Source organism: Schistocerca americana, chromosome 10 (assembly GCF_021461395.2).
Source record: "Schistocerca americana isolate TAMUIC-IGC-003095 chromosome 10, iqSchAmer2.1, whole genome shotgun sequence".
Taxonomy (NCBI): Eukaryota; Metazoa; Arthropoda; class Insecta; order Orthoptera; family Acrididae; genus Schistocerca; species Schistocerca americana.
The window spans coordinates 96,290,157-96,309,981 of NC_060128.1; the positions used below are offsets into that span (position 1 = coordinate 96,290,157).

General features: G+C 45.7%; 1 protein-coding gene across 1 annotated transcript in view; it reads right to left on the reverse strand.

Annotated features, from left to right (window-relative positions):
- Positions 1–19,825, reverse strand: part of LOC124552268 (serine-rich adhesin for platelets-like) — an 820,531-nt gene that overhangs the window by 424,061 nt on the left and 376,645 nt on the right. The window contains exon 3 of the mRNA XM_047126548.1: positions 12,718–12,826. Within this exon, the coding sequence (XP_046982504.1) occupies positions 12,718–12,826 (109 nt within the window). The remainder of the gene's footprint in view (positions 1–12,717; positions 12,827–19,825) is intronic.

The following is a 19,825-nucleotide window of genomic DNA, read 5'->3' on the forward strand; positions in this document are numbered from 1 at the left end:
GAAACTCTACATTTCAGTAGGATAATGCATGACCCCACGTTGCAGGTCCTGTACGGGCCCTTCTGGATACAGAAAATGTTCCACTGCTGGCGTGGCCAGCACATTCTCCAGATCTCTCATCAACTGAAAACGTCTGGTCAATGGTGGCCGAGCAACTGGCTCGTCACAATCCGCCAGTCATTACTTTTGATGAACTGTCGTATCGTGTTGAAGCTCCATGGACAGCTGTACCTGTACACGCCATCCGAGCTGTGTTTGACTCAATGCCCAGGCGTATCATGGCCGTTATTACGGCCAGAGGTGGTTGTTCTGGGTACTGATTTCTCAGGATCTGTGCACTCAAATTGCATGAAAATGCAATCACATGTCAGTTCTAGTATAATATATTTGTCCAATGAATACCCGTTCATCATCTGCATTTCTTCTTGGTGTAGCAATTTTAATGGCAGTAGTGTAGTTTCCGACGGCCTTGATTAAAATTGCAAAACAGCGACAGGGGGAGAAGTGTTGGAAGAGGGAGTTCGTAAGAGTGCACGCGTGCAGGGAAGCACACGCGTCCCCTTGCCACAGAAACCGCACGTCGCCGCCTCCAATCACGGCATCGCCTGCTCCCATCCCACCCCAACAGACGGCGCCGCGCATCGGAAGCAATCAATCCGGCGTCCCCAAACAGCAGACGCTATCTCATCCCGAACCGAATCGCAGCCTCCTTTCGCAGCGGGCGCCTGTATCTCGGGACCTGCAACGCAGCCCTCATACCGGGAGGGAGGTTCTGGCGGTACGCGAGGGAAGGGCCCACACGTAGCGACAGGCTTCCGCTGCGTGAATCAGGAATTCCTGTTTGCCCCGTAATGGCCGCATGACTCACCGCCGATACACATTACTCAATGGCCCCTCTCCTTACGCTAGTGGGGGACGCTTACCTTCGTCCTTTTAGTAAAGACAGAGTCAAAAAAGAAATTCTTCTGGTCTTTCTACACGTACATGATCCAATGAAATAGAAATACCGACTTTAACCGCAGGCGGATATTCAAATGAATTAAATGGCAATGAGGGTAAATTTCTGCCTGACCGCGACTCGAACCCGTATTTCTTGCTTTACGTAAACAGTCGCCTTAATAACTTCGGTTATGCGAGTATGCTTTCTATCCAACGCAAATTCCTAAATTTGTGGCAAACCACTTGCGTAGTGTCCATAATATTGATTACTCGCACCCTCACTATGATCCCCTCGAGAGTTTGGGAGAGAGAGTTCATCCACATATAAATGTATATGACGGTAATATCTGTTCCCGAAAGAAGTTACCGCGGATGACCATGCAGCTTTGCTAGAAATGAAATGATAATTAAATGGACACCCTAGCTGCAAACAGGCGTTGATGTACTTCATTAAGGACATGTTGAAAATGTGTGCCCCGACCGGGACTCGAACCCGGGATCTCCTGCTTACATGGCAGACGCTCTATCCATCTGTGTCACTGCGGGCACAAAGGATAGCGCGTCTGCAGGGACTTATCCCTCGCACGCTCCCCGTGAGATCCACATTCCCAACATGTCCACACCACTACATTGGTAGTGCGCCTAACAGATGTTTGCCCATCATACTCATTACTCGTGGCACATTAATCTACCAAGTCCCGTACGAGTTCGGGCGTAGCGTGTGCGTTCGCACAAGAAGGTCAATGGCCGGCAAGCCGTATTTTTAACTATATACGACGGTAATATCTGTTCCCGAAAGAACAGTTACCGTGGATGACCATGCAGCTTTGCTAGAAATGAAATGATAATTAAATAGACACCCTAGCTGCAAACAGGCGTTGATGTACTTCATTGGGGACAGATGGATAGAGCGTCTGCCATGTAAGCAGGAGATCCCGGGTTCGAGTCCCGGTCGGGCACACATTTTCAACATGTCCCCAATGAAGTACGAGGGCAGTTCAATAAGTAATGCAACACATTTTTTTTCTGAAACAAGGGTTGTTTTATTCAGCATTGAAATACACCAGGTTATTCCCCAATCTTTTAGCTACACAACACTATTTTTCAACGTAATCTCCATTCAATGCTACGGCCTTACGCCACCTTGAAATGAGGGCCTGTATGCCTGCACAGTACCATTTCACTGGTCGATGTCGGAGCCAACGTCGTACTGCATCAATAACTTCTTCATCATCCGCGTAGTGCCTCCCACGGATTGCGTCCTTCATTGGGCCAAACATATAGAAATCCGACGGTGCGAGATCAGGGCTGTAGGGTGCATGAGGAAGAACAGTCCACTGAAGTTTTGTGAGCTCCTCTCGAGTGCGAAGACTTGTGTGAGGTCTTGCGTTGTCATGAAGAAGGAGAAGTTCGTTCAGATTTTTGTGCCTACGAACACGCTGAAGTCGTTTCTTCTATTTCTGAAGAGTAGCACAATACACTTCAGAGTTGATCGTTTGACCATGGGGAAGGACATCGAACAGAATAACCCCTTCAGCGTCCCAGAAGACTGTAACCATGACTTTACCAGCTGAGGGTATGGCTTTAAACTTTTTCTTGGTAGGGGAGTGGGTGTGGCGCCACTCCATTGATTGCCGTTTTGTTTCAGGTTCGAAGTGATGAACCCATGTTTCATCGCCTGTAACAATCTTTGACAAGAAATTGTCACCCTCAGCCACATGACGAGCAAGCAATTCCGCACAAATGGTTCTCCTTTGCTCTTTATGGTGTTCGGTTAGACAACGAGGGACCCAACGGGAACAAACCTTTGAATATCCCAACTGGTGAACAATTGTGACAGCACTACCAACAGAGATGTCGAGTTGAGCACTGAGTTGTTTGATGGTGATCCGTCGATCATCTCGAACGAGTGTGTTCGCACGCTCCGCCATTGCACGAGTCACAGCTGTGCACGGCCGGCCCGCACGCGGGAGATCAGACAGTCTTGCTTGACCTTGCGGCGATGATGACACACGCTTTGCCCAACGACTCACCGTGCTTTTGTCCACTGCCAGATCACCGTAGACATTCTGCAAGCGCCTATGAATATCTGAGATGCCCTGGTTTTCCGCCAAAAGAAACTCTATCACTGACCGTTGTTTGCAACGCACATCCGTTACAGACGCCATTTTAACAGCTCCGTACAGCGCTGCCACCTGTCGGAAGTCAATGGAACTATACGAGACGAAGCGGGAATGTTTGAAAATATTCCACAAGAAATTTCCGGTTTTTTCAACCAAAATTGGCCGAGAAAAAAAATGTGTAGCATTACTTATTGAACTGGCCTCGTACATCAACGCCTGTTTGCAGCTAGGGTGTCTATTTAATTATCGTTTCACATATAAATGATTTTAATGTCCGTCAAGTCCGAGAGAACAAACAGAGCGCGCGCGCGTTCGCCCTCTCTCTCTCTCTCTCTCTCTCTCTCTCTCTCTCACACACACACACACACACACCTTCTCTTGAGGCGTTTGCGAGGGATGTTGGAACCGCAACACTCGGCATTGAAAACACACGATTTTCTTACGGCTTATAGAGGAAAACATTTTCAGTCACACGGAACTGCTCGGAATCCGCCCGAAAAGGCCTGACCAGGTGGCGTGAAGGGCGTCAGTGAAACCACCCTTTCCCCTGAGGCGTCGAGTCCCACACATTTAGCGTTCGAAAAGGACAGTTCACATTGCGATGAACAACTCAAAAGATGTTCTGGACATCCTTTGACTTTTCTGACACTCCTAGACCATTCAGCCTTCTTTTAGTCCATTATGCGGCTGCATTTCCATCAAACGTGATCACACACCTTTGGAGTGCAGTGCAATCGCAATTTTTGCTCTGGTGTACAGGGTGGAAGCTCTAGGGACACTTCAAAACCATTCGACGAAATTTGAACGCGATCTGGATTACAAACGATACGTTTTATACTGGCATTCATAAAAGGCTGTACGTTACCTAACCAGTCTAAGGACTGTATTGTACAGTAATTGTGGTTTTTATGGATTTCAAGTAGGAGTCCAATTTCACAATAGCATATCAGCATATGTTTTTAACTAAAGACAGTGCATTGCACTCCGTCTTCAGGCCAAAAGTAGCCCATCGGGACCATCCGACCGCCGTGTCATCCTCAGATGAGGATGCGGATAGGAGGGGGGTGGGGTCAGCACACCGCTCTCCCAGTCGTTATGATGGTTTTCTTTGACCGGAGCCGCTAGTGTTCGGTCGAGTAGCTCCTCAATTGGCATCACGAGGCTGACTGCACCCCGAAAAATGGCAACAGCACATGGCGGCCTTGATGGTCACCCATCCAAGTACCGGCCACGCCTGACAGCGCTTAACTTCGGTGATGTGACGGGAACCAGTGAATCCACTGCGGCAAGGCCGTTGCCCCAAAGACGGTGCATACTGCATTTCAATCTTTATATTGGCGACACTGGTTAATATGTTCTCTAGCTAAAGTGCTTTCTGCTGGCAATAGGTTCCTGTATAAATACGTAACGCAATCTGATTTTTATCAGCACATACCATGTACTCACATGTTTAACTTGACGAAGATTTTTTATCAGAATATCTTAACGGTATGTACGGCTGCTATACATGGCTACAAATAATTTATATTTTTATATTTCATGCATCATTGATACTGTATAGATACAGTCTTAACTAACTGAACCTAGTCGCTTACGCAATATTTATACAGAGGGGTCCAAAAAATGTATCCACTGTTTAAAAGTCCATAACTTGCAAGCTAATTCACGGAGTTGTCTCATTTTTGGTGAAAGTGTAGCTTTAAGTCCAACTCAAAGATATCAGTGTAGGTGTTCCAAATGGTCACCATCAACATCCACACACAAACGATGCCGCCGACCTGCAGCACGAACTACTGACTGCAACGTGTTCAGTTGGATATTTGCACATGAAGGTAAGATGGATTCTCGAAGTTTATCCAATGTGCGTGGCTTTTGTCGATAAACGATGTCCTTCAGTATTCCCCGCAGGTAAAAGTCCAGAGGAGTTAGGTCTGGGGAATGTGGTGGATACTCTACGGCCTATCCATCTTCCTGGTAGATTTTCGGCGAGATACGCCCTAACACGATTTGGTAGTGGGCTGGGGCACCATCTTGTTGAAAGTAAACTCTCCCGTCTCCATACAAGTCTCGGATGGCAGGTAAAACGGATGTCTAAAGCCTCTGAAGGTACACCTCACCGGTAATTGTGCTGTCAAAGAAGAATGGCCCAATCAAGCCCCGGTAAGACAACCCACACCACACATTTACTCCTGGCAAATTCACAGCTTTGTCTGCATCGAAGTTCGGATTTTCGGCGGCCCAGTAGATGCAATTGTGGCGATTTACTGTACCATTGAGTTTGAACTGTGCCTCATCGGACCACACAATCATCTCTGCAAACTCTTCATCGTTGAGCACCGTGTTAGTAGACCACTCGCAGTACTCCATTCTACGATCTGGGTCGTCCTCGTTCATTGCGTGTAGCAGTCGTGGGATGTAGCACTTCCACTTTGCTGTCTTCAAAATTCGACGAACACTTGAGCGACTCACTCCAGTTTCACGGGCACACTGCCTCACAGACTTCTGTGGTGAGCGAGTGAATTGTTGTGACACACGATGTGAGTTAGCTGGACTTGTTACTCTTACAGGTCGTCCAGATCGTTGTTTGTGTACATCTTTAACACAGCCTTCGGCTTCAAATTTGTCTCGAATGCGACGAATCATTAAATGTATCGGTGGCTCTGTTTGACACTCATTTCGCCATTGCCGTTGAACCTCGTTAATGTTTTCGTACTTAAAATACCACTTCAAAACTGACTTCCCTTCATCGAATGTAAGCCTTGCGCCAGCCATTTTTACTAGAGTAACTAGGTGCAACTAAGAACAAAAACACTGACTATCTGGCGACTGTCATCTGACAAAATAAAACAACGCAACACAACGCTTGTGTGGCGATTGGCGGAACTACAAACTATTCCACTACCAAAGATGAGACAACTCCGTCAATTAGTTTGAGACAACTCCGTCAATTAGTTTGCCAGTTATGGACTTTTAAACAGTGGATACATTTTTCGGGACCCCTCTGTATTTACAACAGATCAAAAGATGGCGGTAAGCCGAAACCGGTTCAAAAATGACTCTGAGCACTATGGGACTTAACTTCTGAGGTCATCAGTCCCCTAGAACTTAATGTTCTCAGGTTAGTTAGGTTTATGTAGTTCTAAGTTCTGGAGAACTAAGACATCTCAATAATTTTATTTTTACATGAAAGTCTGTACCTTAATCTACTTTTCTACATAATTTCCGTCAATTCGAGGCACTTGTCATAACGTTGTACCAGTTTTTGAATACCCTCCTCATAGAAGTCTGCCGACTGACTCGTTTACCACTGCATCACCATTGTTTTGACTTCGTCACCGTCTTGAAGACGCTGACCGCCCAGGTGTTTCTTCAAGTGCAGGAACAGATGGCAGTCACTGGGCGCAAGATCGAGGCTGTAGAGAGGATGATCCAGAGTTTCTCATCGAAAAGATGTGACGAGATGTTTGGTCTGATTCGCCACCTGCGGACGGGCATTGTCTTCCAGCAAAACGTAGCCCTTGCTCAACTTCCATGGACTGTTACTTTGATTCTGGTGTGACGTAGGCCACCCATGTTTCATCACCCGTAACAATTTGGCTTAAGAAATCATCACCGTCGTTGTGGTACCGTTCGAGGTAAGTCAATGCACTGTCTAAACGTTTGGATTTGTGCACATCCGTCAACATTTTCGGTACCCAACGTGGGCACAATTTTCGGTCATTCAAGTGCTCGGTCACAGTGCCATACAAAACACTACCAGAAACATTAGGAAAGTCATCCCGCAAGGAGGAAATCGTAAAGCGTCTGTTTTCTCTCACCTTATTGTCCACTTGCTGCACCAAACTTTCATTAACGACCGAAGGACGCCCACTCCGTTGTTCATCGTGCACATATGTGCGGCCATCTTTAAATGCTCTCACCCACTTTCTTACCATTCCATCACTAATAATGTTTTCTCCGTAAACTGCACAGATCTCACGATGAATATCGATCGCTTTTGGTCCTTTAGGACTAAGAAATCTTATAACAGCCCGTACTTCACAATCGCCGGGACTCACGATTACCGGAGGCATCTTAAACACTCAGTACACAACGTAAACAAGGAAGAATCAGACTGTAATGGCGTAGATAAGGTACAGGCTTTCATGTAAAAATAAAATTATTGGGATATCTTAGCACGTCTTTTTTTAATTTCAAAACGGTACTTACTTAAAAAAACAAGCCTCCTATCTACACACTGCAAAACTCTCAACATGATTAAATGGCTCTGAGCACTATGGAACTCAACATCTGTGGTCATCAGTCCTCTAGAACTTAAAATTACTTAAACCTAACTAACCTAAGGACATCACACACATCCATGCCCGAGGCAGGGTTCGAACCTGCGACCGTTGCGGTGGCGCGGTTCCAGACTGAAGCGCCTAGAACCGCTCGGCCACACCGGCAGGCGCAAAACTTTCGCACATGCACAATGAAAACTGTATTTTTACAAAAATAGTGTGCATTTCTTTAGGAGTGACCTTCGTATGTTTGCTTATTGTAATAAAACTCATTAATACGACTATCTGATTGTGTAGCAAACCGAGAAGCCACGATTACTGAACATCCCATATCTGACGACAAGGAAATAATAAAATCCGTGAATCTAACGTCATGGCCTCGTTCTGTAAGCGCTGAATCCTTCCCGACTCTTCCCTACTGTTTTATACTTTTATGGAGCTGAGTTACGATTCGCCAAGTGTCAAGTAAACCCTCCCTCTGGTGCTAGCCACAGGCTGACAAGAACAGGGAATTCCCATCTAATAAATTAAAAATATTTAATAAACTTCCATTTTCTTCTCGGTCGGCTCACATAAGTAGCTTCAGCAACAAGCTACTAATCAATCCTTTTTGCAATATAACAGAATTTATGAATATAAAATCAACTGACATTAATTTTTAAGGATTTCATTATGTGATGTCACTGAATGTATTTATCTTATGTTATGGTCTATGTTATCATCTATGGCACTATGTGCAATGCTCATTTAGCTTTAAGGTACTATTCAAGGAAAATATTATATGATATCAATGTAAATTGCCTATTCCACCTCAGGTGGTCAATGGTGAATAAAGAATCTGAGTAAAGCATCTGGTATGACTCCTCCCACTACAGATCTAACAAGGAGACGGCACGACCGTGGGGTCGGGGATTTGTCCGCAAATTTGTGTGGTGAAAGAGGACCCCCTAAACACATCACTTGGTTAAAATCCTAGGACGCACTACCCAGAAAATCCCGGGAAAAATCGATCCAAAGTTTCGTAGGTGCCTTGTGAGTATAAAATGTTAGTCCACTGCCGACCCGCCATCTGGCCTAGGTGTTAAGGGCTCGGATTCTTACGACAGAGGTCTCGTGTTCGATTCCTCCTGTGGCAGTTTTTTTCTTCTGTTTCGTTTTCTTTGGTTATTGCACCAATTATTCAGAAAGTTTCTCAAACCTACATTATTTTAAAACATTATTTTAGCTCAAGAACGTAAAGTTTTTCGTTCACTGAAAAATATTCGTGTTCGTTGTTCTATTTCGTTTTATGGCGTTTCAAGGTTTAAAGGGGCTTTGTAAGGGTCCCCTTGGGATTATAACGGTCATCTGCGCATAGGACTGTGCGCGGGCCTTGAGAAGTAAACGGCAGTTTGCTTTTCGATTTCGTCGCGAACAGACGTGCCTGTTTCAAATTTCAACGTTTTATTCCGATCCGAGGTTAAACATGTCGACTGAAGAAGTTGCTGGCTCGTCTGGAACAGGGGAAGAAATTCCTGAAGAATCCATTCATAGTGATCTATCAAAATTACGATGAAGGACGCAGTGGTGTATTATGAAAAGCTGTTGACGGAAAATAATTTAATTGCATCGACATCTTCGAAAGAAATCTCTCGCGATGCTATGTTCTTGTTTATAATTATTACATGTATAAAAATTGAATGTTTCCCAATCGACTTTATTATTCTGATTAAAAACCCAATGTTTCTCCTCATATACTTTACAATGAAAAATGGAAAACCCACCGCAATGAATTGTGTTGTTCGACAAAAAGAAAATCTTTTTTATTCAATAATGTAACTAATTTGTTAAAGATAATAATTGTGGAATAACAGAAGAAAATGAAACAGAAAAAAAAGTGCCGGAGGAGGAATCGAACCCGAGACATCTGGCGTTAGAGTCCGAACCCTATCCATCTAGGCCAGACGGCGGCTCGGCAATGGACTAACACTGTATACTCATAAGGCATCTAAAAAACTTTGGATCGATTTTTCCCCTGGATTTTCCGGGTAGTGCGTCCTAATATGTTAACCACGTGAGGTGTTAGGGGTCGCCTTTCACCACACCAAATTTCGGACAAATCCCCAAGCCCACGGTCGTGCCGTCTCCTTGTCAGACAGGTGTTAATGATAGTGTCCTCCGAAATTAAAATAGACATCGTTTTTTAAATGGAGGAAAACGTTTATCAGCTTTCGTTTATTTTGCACAGCTTCTCTTGGTGTTGCGATTTCTTCTCCTTCAGTGTATGCATACAGTGGTACTTCTCCACGTTTAAAACTCTCGAAGCGATGTAGACGACGCTGAAACAAATGATTAAACATAAGTGACGTTGGGTCGCAAATGTCGGGGAACTCCTTAAAAGTGGATAACAAATGATGAACATGTGACGTCACCAGATGTTACCTCGCTGCACGAGCAGCAGTAGAGACTATAGGTCTGTGGCACGTAATCGACCTAACTCAAGCAGTGTGCTCATGTCGGTGTGGCATGCGTTTAGATTGAGATATTTTTTAGATTATTTAAAAGTCTGTGAACAAAAAAAAAAAAAAAAAAAAAAAAACTTCCCGACAGTTGCGGCCCCATTTGTCTCATATTAAATTACGAGTACTTGTCTCAGGGTGTCATCTACGTCGCCTCGGGGATTTTTAAACGTTACAAGCGTTTTTAAACGTTGTATACAGGGTGTTTCCATAAGAGCGTGTAAAAATGTAACAGGACATAGAGAATGCTTCACTTGACCATTTGAGGTAGGGAAACTGGGATCGGGTGATGATTGTGGTGTCACCGCCAGACACCGCACTTGCTAGGTGGTAGCCTTTCAATCGGCCGCGGTCCGTTAGTATACGTCGGACCCGCGTGTCGCCACTATCAGTGATTGCAGACCGAGCGCCGCCACACGGCAGGTCTAGTCTAGAGAGACTCCCTAGCACTCGCCCCAGTTGGACAGCCGACTTTGCTAGCGATGGTTCACTGTCTACATACGCTCTCATTTGCAGAGACGACAGTTTAGCATAGCCTTCAGCTACGTCATTTGGTACTACCTAGCAAGGCGCCATATTCTACATCTACATCTACATTTATACTCCGCAAGCCACCCAACGGTGTGTGGCGGAGGGCACTTTACGTGCCACTGTCATTACCTCCCTTTCCTGTTCCAGTCGCGTATGGTTCGCGGGAAGAACGACTGTCTGAAAGCCTCCGTGCGCGCTCTAATCTCTCTAATTTTACATTCGTGATCTCCTCGAGAGGTATAAGTAGGGGGAAGCAATATATTCGACAACTCATCCAGAAACGCACCCTCTCGAAACCTGGCGAGCAAGCTACACCGCGATGCAGAGCGCCTCTCTTGCAGAGTCTGCCATTTGAGTTTATTAAACATCTCCGTAACGCTATCACGGTTACCAAATAACCCTGTGACGAAACGCGCCGCTCTTCTTTGGATCTTCTCTATCTCCTCCGTCAACCCGATCTGGTGCGGATCCCACACTGATGAGCAATACTCAAGTATAGGTCGAACGAGTGTTTTGTAAGCCACCTCCTTTGTTAATGGACTACATTTTCTAAGCACTCTCCCAATGAATCTCAACCTGGTACCCGCCTTACTAACAATTAATTTTATATGATCATTCCACTTCAAATCGTTCCGCACGCATACTCCCAGATATTTTACAGAAGTAACTGCTGCCAGTGTTTGTTCTGCTATCATATAATCATACAATAAAGGATCCTTCTTTCTATGTATTCGCAATACATTACATTTGTCTACGTTAAGGAACAGTTGCCACTCCCTGCACCAAGTGCCTATCTGCTGCAGATCTTCCTGCATTTCGCTATAATTTTCTAATGCTGCATCTTCTGTGTATACTACAGCATCATCCGCGAAAAGCCGCATGGAACTTCCGACACTATCTACTAGGTCATTTAGATATATTGTGAAAAGCAATGGTCCCATAACACTCCCCTGTGGACGCCAGAAGTTACGTTAACGTCTGTAGACGTCTCTCCATTGATAACAACATGCTATGTTCTGTTTGCTAAAAACTCTTCAATCCAGCCACACAGTTGGTCTGATATTCCGTAGGCTCTTACTTTGTTTATCAGGCGACAGTGCGGAACTGTATCGAACGCCTTCCGGAAGTCAAGAAAAATAGCATCTACCTGGGAGCCTATATCTAATATTTTCTGGGTCTCATGAACAAATAAAGCGAGTTGGGTCTCACACGACCGCTGTTTCCGGAATCCATGTTGATTCCTACATAGTAGATTCTGGGTTTCCAAAACGACATGATACTCGAGCAAAAACGACATGATACTCGAGCAAAAAACATGTTCTAAAATTCTAGAATAGATCGACGTCAGAGATATAGGTCTATAGTTTTGCGCATCTGCTCGACGACCCTTCTTGAAGACTGGGACTACCTGTGCTCTTTTCCAATCATTTGGAACCCTCCGTTCCTCTAGAGACTTGCGGTACACGGCTGTTAGAAGGGGGGCAAGTTCTTTCGCGTACTCTGTGTAGAATCGAATTGGTATCCCGTCAGGTCCAGTGGACTTTCCTCTGTTGAGTGATTCCAGTTGCTTTTCTATTCCTTGGACACTTATTTCGATGTCAGACATTTTTTCGTTTGCGCGAGGATTTAGAGAAGGAACTGCAATTACTATAATTCTGAAAAGGTAATATTGTGAATCATGTACCGTCAAGAGCGACGTTCATCATTAATGGATTAAAGTTAGGTATGAAACTAATTACGTCCGCTTTCTGAATTCTCATTCCTTGTCATGTTCCAGACCTCACGTCAGTACAGTACTTCCCCCCTCACGCCAGCCTGCGTGAGCTAAAACGCGTGCATTTCGGCCTCCTCTCGTAACACGGTGTTGGCTCTTCTGCCAACACAACACTGATGATGATGATGATGATGTTTGGTTTGTGGGGCGCTCAACAAGCGCGGTCATCAGCGCCCGTAGGAAGTCCCAAGTTTTGTAACAGTCCAGTCGCGCCACTGTCACGAATGATGGTGATGAAATGATGAGGACAACACAAACACCCAGACCCTGGGCAGAGAAAATCCCCAACCCGGCCGGGAAACGAACCTGGGACCCTGTGATCCAGAGGCAGCAACGCTAGCTACGAGACCGCAAGCTGCGGACACTGGGGTTGGAGAAGCCAGCTTCAGGAGATATTGAAGTAAACTTGTCTACCACTTTGCCTTGTAAGGGCCGCGCTGCCCGTCTGTAAAGAGCCGAGATGGCATCGGAGACGGTCGCAGCAGCTACGACGGAGAACGCCCGCTGTGGCCAGGTGGGCCGATCGATGCAGTGAGCAGACATTAAGAGCGGACGGCGGAGAGCGCGCCTACCTGCTGACGTCATCCAGCGTCGCGACGCCGCCGCTGCCGACCCACTGGGAGACGCCCACCAGCCCGGGCGTCGGCGCCGCCGAGTTGTTCAGGTCCAGCTCTAGTCTCTCTGCAACACACCGGGGGCGGCAGCGGTCAGGTCAGCGTATCACACACACACACACACACACACACACACACACATATATATATATATATATATACGGTGTTACAAAAAGATACGGCCAAACTTTCAGGAAACATTCCTCTCACACAAAGAAAGAAAATATGTTATGTGGACATGTGTCCGGAAACGCTTACTTTCCATGTTAGAGTTCATTTTATTACTTCTCTTCAAATCACATTAATCATGGAACGGAAACTCACAGCAAACAGAACGTGCCAGCGTGAATTCAAAAATTTTGTTACAGGAAATGTTCAAAATGTCCTCCGTTAGTGAGGATATGTGCATCCATCCTGCCTCGCATGGAATCCCTGGTGCGCTGATGCAGCCCTGGAGAATGGCGTATTGTATCACATCCGTCCACAATACGAGCACGAAGAGTCTCTACATTTGGTACCGGGGTTGCGTAGACAAGAGCTTTCAAATGCCCCCATAAATGAAAGTCAAGAGGGTTGAGGTCAGGAGAGCGTGGAGGCCACGGAATTGGTCCGCCTCTACCAATCCATCGGTCACCGAATCTGCTGTTGAGAAGCGTACCAACACTTCGACTGAAATGTGCAGGAGCTCCATCGTGCATGAACCACATGTTGTGTCGTACTTGTAAAGGCACATGTTCTAGCAGCACAGGTAGAGTATCCCGTATGAAATCATGATAACGTGCTCCATTGACCGTAGGTGGAAGAACATGGGGCCCAAACGAGACATCACCGACAATGCCTGCCGAAACGTTCACAGAAAATCTGTGTTGATGACGTGATTGCACAATTGCTTGCGGATTCTCGTCAGCCCACACATGTTGATTGTGAAAATTTACAATTTGTTCACGTTGGAATCATCCGTAAAGAGAACATTTGAACTGAAATGAGGATTGACACACTGTTGGATGAACCATCCGCAGAAGTGTACTCGTGGAGGCCAATCAGGTGCTGATAGTGCCTGCACACGCTGTACATGGTACGGAAACAACTGGTTCTCCCGTAGCACTCTCCATACAGTGACGTGGTCAACGTTACCTTGTACAGCAGCAACTTCTCTGACGCTGACATCAGGGTTATCGTCAACTACACGAAGAATTGCCTCCTCCATTGCAGGTGTCCTCGTCTTTCTAAGTCTTCTCCAGTCAAGAGTCATAGGCTGGAATGTTCCGTGCTCCCTAAGACGCCAATCAATTGCTTCGAACGTCTTCCTGTCGGGACACCTTCGTTCTGGATATCTGTCTCGATACAAACGTACCGTGCCACGGCTATTGCCCCGCGCTAATCCACACATCAAATGGGCATCTCCCAACTCCGCATATGTAAACATTGCATTGACTGCAAAACCACCTTCGTGATGAACACTAACCTGTTGATGCTACGTACTGATGTGCTTGATGCTAGCACTGTAGAGCTATGAGTCGCATGTCAACACAAGCACCGAAGTCAACATTACCTTCCTTCAATTGGGCCAACTGGCGGTGAATCTAGGAAGTACAGTACATACTGACGAAACTAAAATGAGCTCTAACATGGAAATTAAGCGTTTCCGGACACATGTCCACATAACATCTTTTCTTTATTTGTGTGTGAGGAATGTTTCCTGAAAGTTTGGCCGTACCTTTTTGCAACACCCTATACATATATATACATTCTCGTCACTGTGAATTACCAGGGCTATTCCTAATGGCCGCTCCGTCATGATTACAAATCGCTCTCCTTTTGGGTAAAATGGTATAACCCTAGAAATACACTGAACAGCCAACGAAACTGGTACACCTGCCTAATATACGGTGGAGCCCCGGCAAACGCTCCGAAGTTCCGCAACTTAAGTGGCATGTCTGAACTAGTGCTGGAGGGAACTCGCACCATGAATCTCGCAGGGCTGTCCATTAATCCCTAGTGTGAGGAGGTGCAGATCTCTTCTGAACAGCACGTTGCAAGGCATCCCAGATACGCTCAATAATGTCCATGCCTGAGCAGTTTGGTGGCCAGCGGAAGTGCTTACACTCAGAAGAGTGTTCTTCGAGCAATCTGCAGCAGTTCTGGACGTGTGAGGTGTCGCATTGTCCTGCTGGAATTGCCCAAGTCCGTTAGAAAGCACAATGGACATGAATGGATGCATTGGATCAGACAGGACACTTACGTACGTGTCACCTGTCAGTCGTATGTAGACCTATCAGGCGCCCCATGTCACTCCAACTGCACACGGCCCACACCACTACAGAGCCTCCATCAGCTTGAACAGTCCCACGCTCACATGCAGTGTCATCTACATCTACATCCATACTCCGCAAGCCACCTGACGGACTGTGGCGGAGGGTATCTTGAGTACCTCTATCGGTTCTCCCATTAATTTTAATCTCGTGGCCGACCGAAGTGTCCGAGCGGTTCTAGGCGCTACACTCTGGAACCGCGAAACCGCTACGGTCGCAGGTTCGAATCCTGCCACGGGTATGGATGTGTGTGGTGTCCTTAGGTAAGTTAGGGGACTGATGACGTCAGAAGGTAAGTCCCATTGTGCTCAGAGCCATTTGAACAATAGCAGGTTATGTACATCTACATCCATACTCCGCAAACCACCTGACGGTGTGTGGCGGGGGCAACCTTGAGTACCTCTATCGGTTCTCCGTTCTGTTCCAGTCTCGTATTGTGCGTGAACAGAAAGATTGTCGGTATGCCTCTGTGTGGGCTCTAATCTCTCTGATTTTATCCTCATGGTCTCTTCGCGAGATATACGTAGGAGGGAGCAATATACTGCTTGACTCCTTCAACAAAAGCCCGTACCGAGCCACTGAGCGTCTCTCTTGCAGAATCTTCCCCTGGAGTTTATCTATCATCTCCGTAACGCTTTCGCGATTACTAAATGATCCTACAACGAAGCGCGCTGCTCTCTGTTGGATCTTCTCTACCTCTTCTATCAACCCTATCTGGTACGGATCCCACACCGCTGAGCAGTATTCAAGCAGTGGGCGAACAAGTGTTCTGTAACCTACTTCCTTTGTTTTCGGATTGCATTTCCTTAGGATTCTTCCAATCAATCTCAATCTGGCATCTGCTTTACCGACGATGAACTTTATATGATCATTCCATTTTAAATCACTCCTAATACCTACTGCCAGATAATTCACGGAATTAACTGCTTCCAGTTGCTGACCTGCTATATTGTAGCTAAATGATAAAGCATCTTTCTTTCTTTGTATTCGCAGCACATTACACTTGTGTACATTGAGATTCAATTGCCATTCCCTTCCGGCCGGTGTGGCCAAGCAGTTAAAGGCGCTACAGTCTGGAACCGCGTGACCGCTACGGTCGCAGGTTCGAATCCTGCCTCGGGCATGGATGTGTGTGATGTCCTTAGGTTAGTTAGGTTTAAGTAGTTCTAAGCTCTAGGGGACTGATGACCTCAGAAGTTAAGTCCCATAGTGCTCAGAGCCATTTGAACCATTTTTTGCCATTCCCTGCACCATGCTTCAATTCGTTGCAGATCCTCCTGCATTTCAGTACAATTTTCCATTGTTACAACCTCTCGATATACTACAGCATCATCCACAAAAAGCCTCAGCGAACTTCCGATGTCATCCACAACGTCTTTTATGTATATTGTGAATAGCAACGGTCCTACGACACTCCCCTGCGGCACACCTGAAATCACTCTTACTTCGGAAGACTTGTCTCCATTGAGAATGAAATGCTGCGTTCTGTTATCTAGGAACGCTTCAATCCAATCACACAATTGGTGTGATAGTCTATATGCTCTTACTTTGTTCATTAAACGACTGTGGGGAACTGTATCGAACGCCTTGCGGAAATCAAGAAACACGGCATCTGCCTGGGAACCCGTGTCTATGGCCCTCTGAGTCTCGTGGACGAATAGCGCGAGCTGGGTTTCACACGATCGTCTTTTTCGAAACCCATGCTGATTCCTACAGAGTAGATTTCTAGTCTCCAGAAATGTCATTATACTCGAACATAACACGTGTTCCAAAATTCTACAACTGATCGACGTTAGAGATATAGGTCTATAGTTCTGCACATCTGTTCGACGTCCCTTCTTGAAAACGGGGACGTCCCGGGGCCCTTTCCAATTCTTTGAAACGCTACGCTCTTCTAGAGACCTACGGTACACCGCTGCAAGAAGGGGAGCAAGTTCCTTCGCGTACTCTGTGTAAAATCGAACAGGTATCCCACCAGGTCCAGCGGCCTTTCCTCTTTTGAGCGATTTTAATTGTTTTTCTATCCCTCTGTCGTCTATTTCGATATCTACCATTTTGTCATCTGTGTAACAACCTAGAGAAGGAACTACCGTGCAGTCCTCCTCTGTGAAACAGCTTTGGATTTATGAGGTTGTCTCCATACTCGTACACGTCCATCCGCTCGATACAATTTGAAACGAGTCTTGTCCGACTAGGCAACGGTTTTCCACGCCTCAACATTCCCATGTCGATGTTGATGGGCGCAGGCGAGGCGTAAAGCTTTGTGTCGTGCAGTCTTCAGTGATACACGAGTGGGTCTTCGGCTCCGAAAGCCAATAACAATGCTGTTTCGTCGAATGGTTCTCACACTGACACTTGTTGATGGCCCAGCATCGAAATCTGCAACAATTTGCGGAAGGGTTGCACTTCTGTAGCACTGAACGATTGTCTTCAGTCGTCGTTGGTCCCGTTCTTGCAGGCAGTAGTAATGTCGGGGATTTGATGTTTCACCGGATTCCTGATATTCACTGTACACTCGTGAAATGGTCGTACGGGAAAATCTCCACTTCATCGCTACCCCGGATATTATTGATAAAAGCCTTTGTTCTTTTTGGTCCTGGTGGTGGAAGGATTCGCCGCTAGGATTCTTCCTAACGCCTAGTCTACGGCCGATCGTGCTAAAACTCGTCCTCTCTTTGTCAATAATGACCCTTGCAGCATCTTCGTGGAGGCCCCTTACTTGTACCCAGCCAAAAGTGCTTTGAACATCCGCCTTGGCACTATGTTTCTCCGCCGCAGAATACGCAGCACCCGTCTGGCAAAAATCCGCGCATGCTAAACATGGAGATACAGCCCTGAACGAGACAGGACGCATTGTTACAGGCTGCTTACGACCTACTCCTGTCAATATGTTGTTGTTGTTGTTGTTGTGGTCTTCAGTCCTGAGACTGGTTTGATGTAGCTCTCCATGCTACTCTATCCTGTGCAAGCTTCTTCATCTCCCAGTACTTACTGCAATTTACATCCTTCTGTATCTGTTTAGTGTATTCATCTCTTGGTCTCCCTCTACGATTTTTACCCTCCACGTTGCCCTCCAGTACTAAATTGGTGATCCTTTGATGCCTCAGAACATGTCCTACCAACCGATCCCTTCTTCTAGTCAAGTTGTGCAACAAACTCCTCTTCTCCCCAATTCTATTCAACACTACATCATCATTAGTTATGTGCTCTACCCATCTAATCTTCAGCATTCTTATGTAGCACCATATTTCGAAAGCTTCTCTTCTTGTCTAAACTATTTACCGTCCACGTTTCACTTCCATACATGGCTACACTCCATACAAATACTTTCAGAAACGACTTCCTGACACTTAAATCTATACTCGATGTTAACAAATTTCTCTTCTTCAGAAACACTTTCCTTGCCATTGCCAGTCTACATTTTATATCCTCTCTACTTCGACCAGCATCAGTTATTTTGCTCCCCAAATAGCAAAACTCCTTTACTACTTTAAGTGTCTCATTTCCTAATCTAATTCCCTCAGCATCACCCGACTTAATTCGACTTCATTCCATTATCCTCATTTTGCTTTTGTTGATGTTCATCTTATATCCTCCCTTCAAGACACTCTCCATTCCGTTCAACTGCTCTTCTCAGTCCTTTGCTGTCTCTGACAGAATTACAATGTCATCGGTGAACCTCAAAGTTTTTATTTCTTCTCCATGGATTTTAATTCCTACTCAGAATTTTTCTTTTGTTTCCTTTACTGCTTGCTCAATATACAGATTGAATAACATCGGGGGGAGGCTACAACCCTGTCTCACTCCCATCCCAACCACTGCTTCCCTTTCATCCCCCTCGACTCTTATAACTGCCATCTGGTTTCTGTACAAATTGTAAATAGCCTTTCGCTCCCAGTATTTTACCCCTGGAACTTTCAGAATTTCAAAGAGAGTATTCCAGTAAAGTTTGTCAAAAGCTTTCTCGAAGTCTACACTTGCTAGAAACGTAGGTTTGCCTTTCCTTAATCTATTTTCTATGATAAGTCGTAGGGTCAGTATTGCCTCACGTGTTCCAATATTTCTACGGAATCCAAACTGATCTTCCCCGAGGTCGGCTTTTACCATTTTTTCCATTCGTCTGTAAAGAATTCGCGTTAATATTTTGCAGCCGTACGATCTTAAAAAGTAAGTGCGTTGACTATTGAACTAGAAAGCTAAAAATTGTTCGGAATATGCAAATTTACGCCACAAAAGTTGCATGTCTGAACTGGGTGAGAACTACTTTCTGGGTAAAGTCTGCGTTTTTATGAAATATTGAAGTCGCTAAATACGTATTAGAAAGATAAAAATTCGTATGTAGCCCATGCGGGCCTTTCTCACTTCCAAAGTTGAAAACCCTGTTGAAAGGCCGAAGATTTGCAACGATAGACGAAGTAAAAGAAAATTTGGAGAATGTGCATCGCTCGATCCAGCTAGAGGCGTACCAAGACTGCTTCCGGAAGTGGGCCTTGGGAGCGGTGTATCAGTTGTGAAGGAGAATAAGGTAAGCGCGGAAAAATTTTGTGGACAAAATTTCGGCGTTTTTTTTTGAGACCTCGTATAAGGTGGCTTGCACATTATAAAATGGTTCAAATGGCTCTGAGCACTATGGGACTTAACTGCTGAGGTCATCAGTCCCCTAGAACTTAGAGCTACTTAAACCTAACCAACCTTATGACATCACACACATCCATGCCCGACGCAGGATTCGAACCTGCGACCGTAGCGGTCGC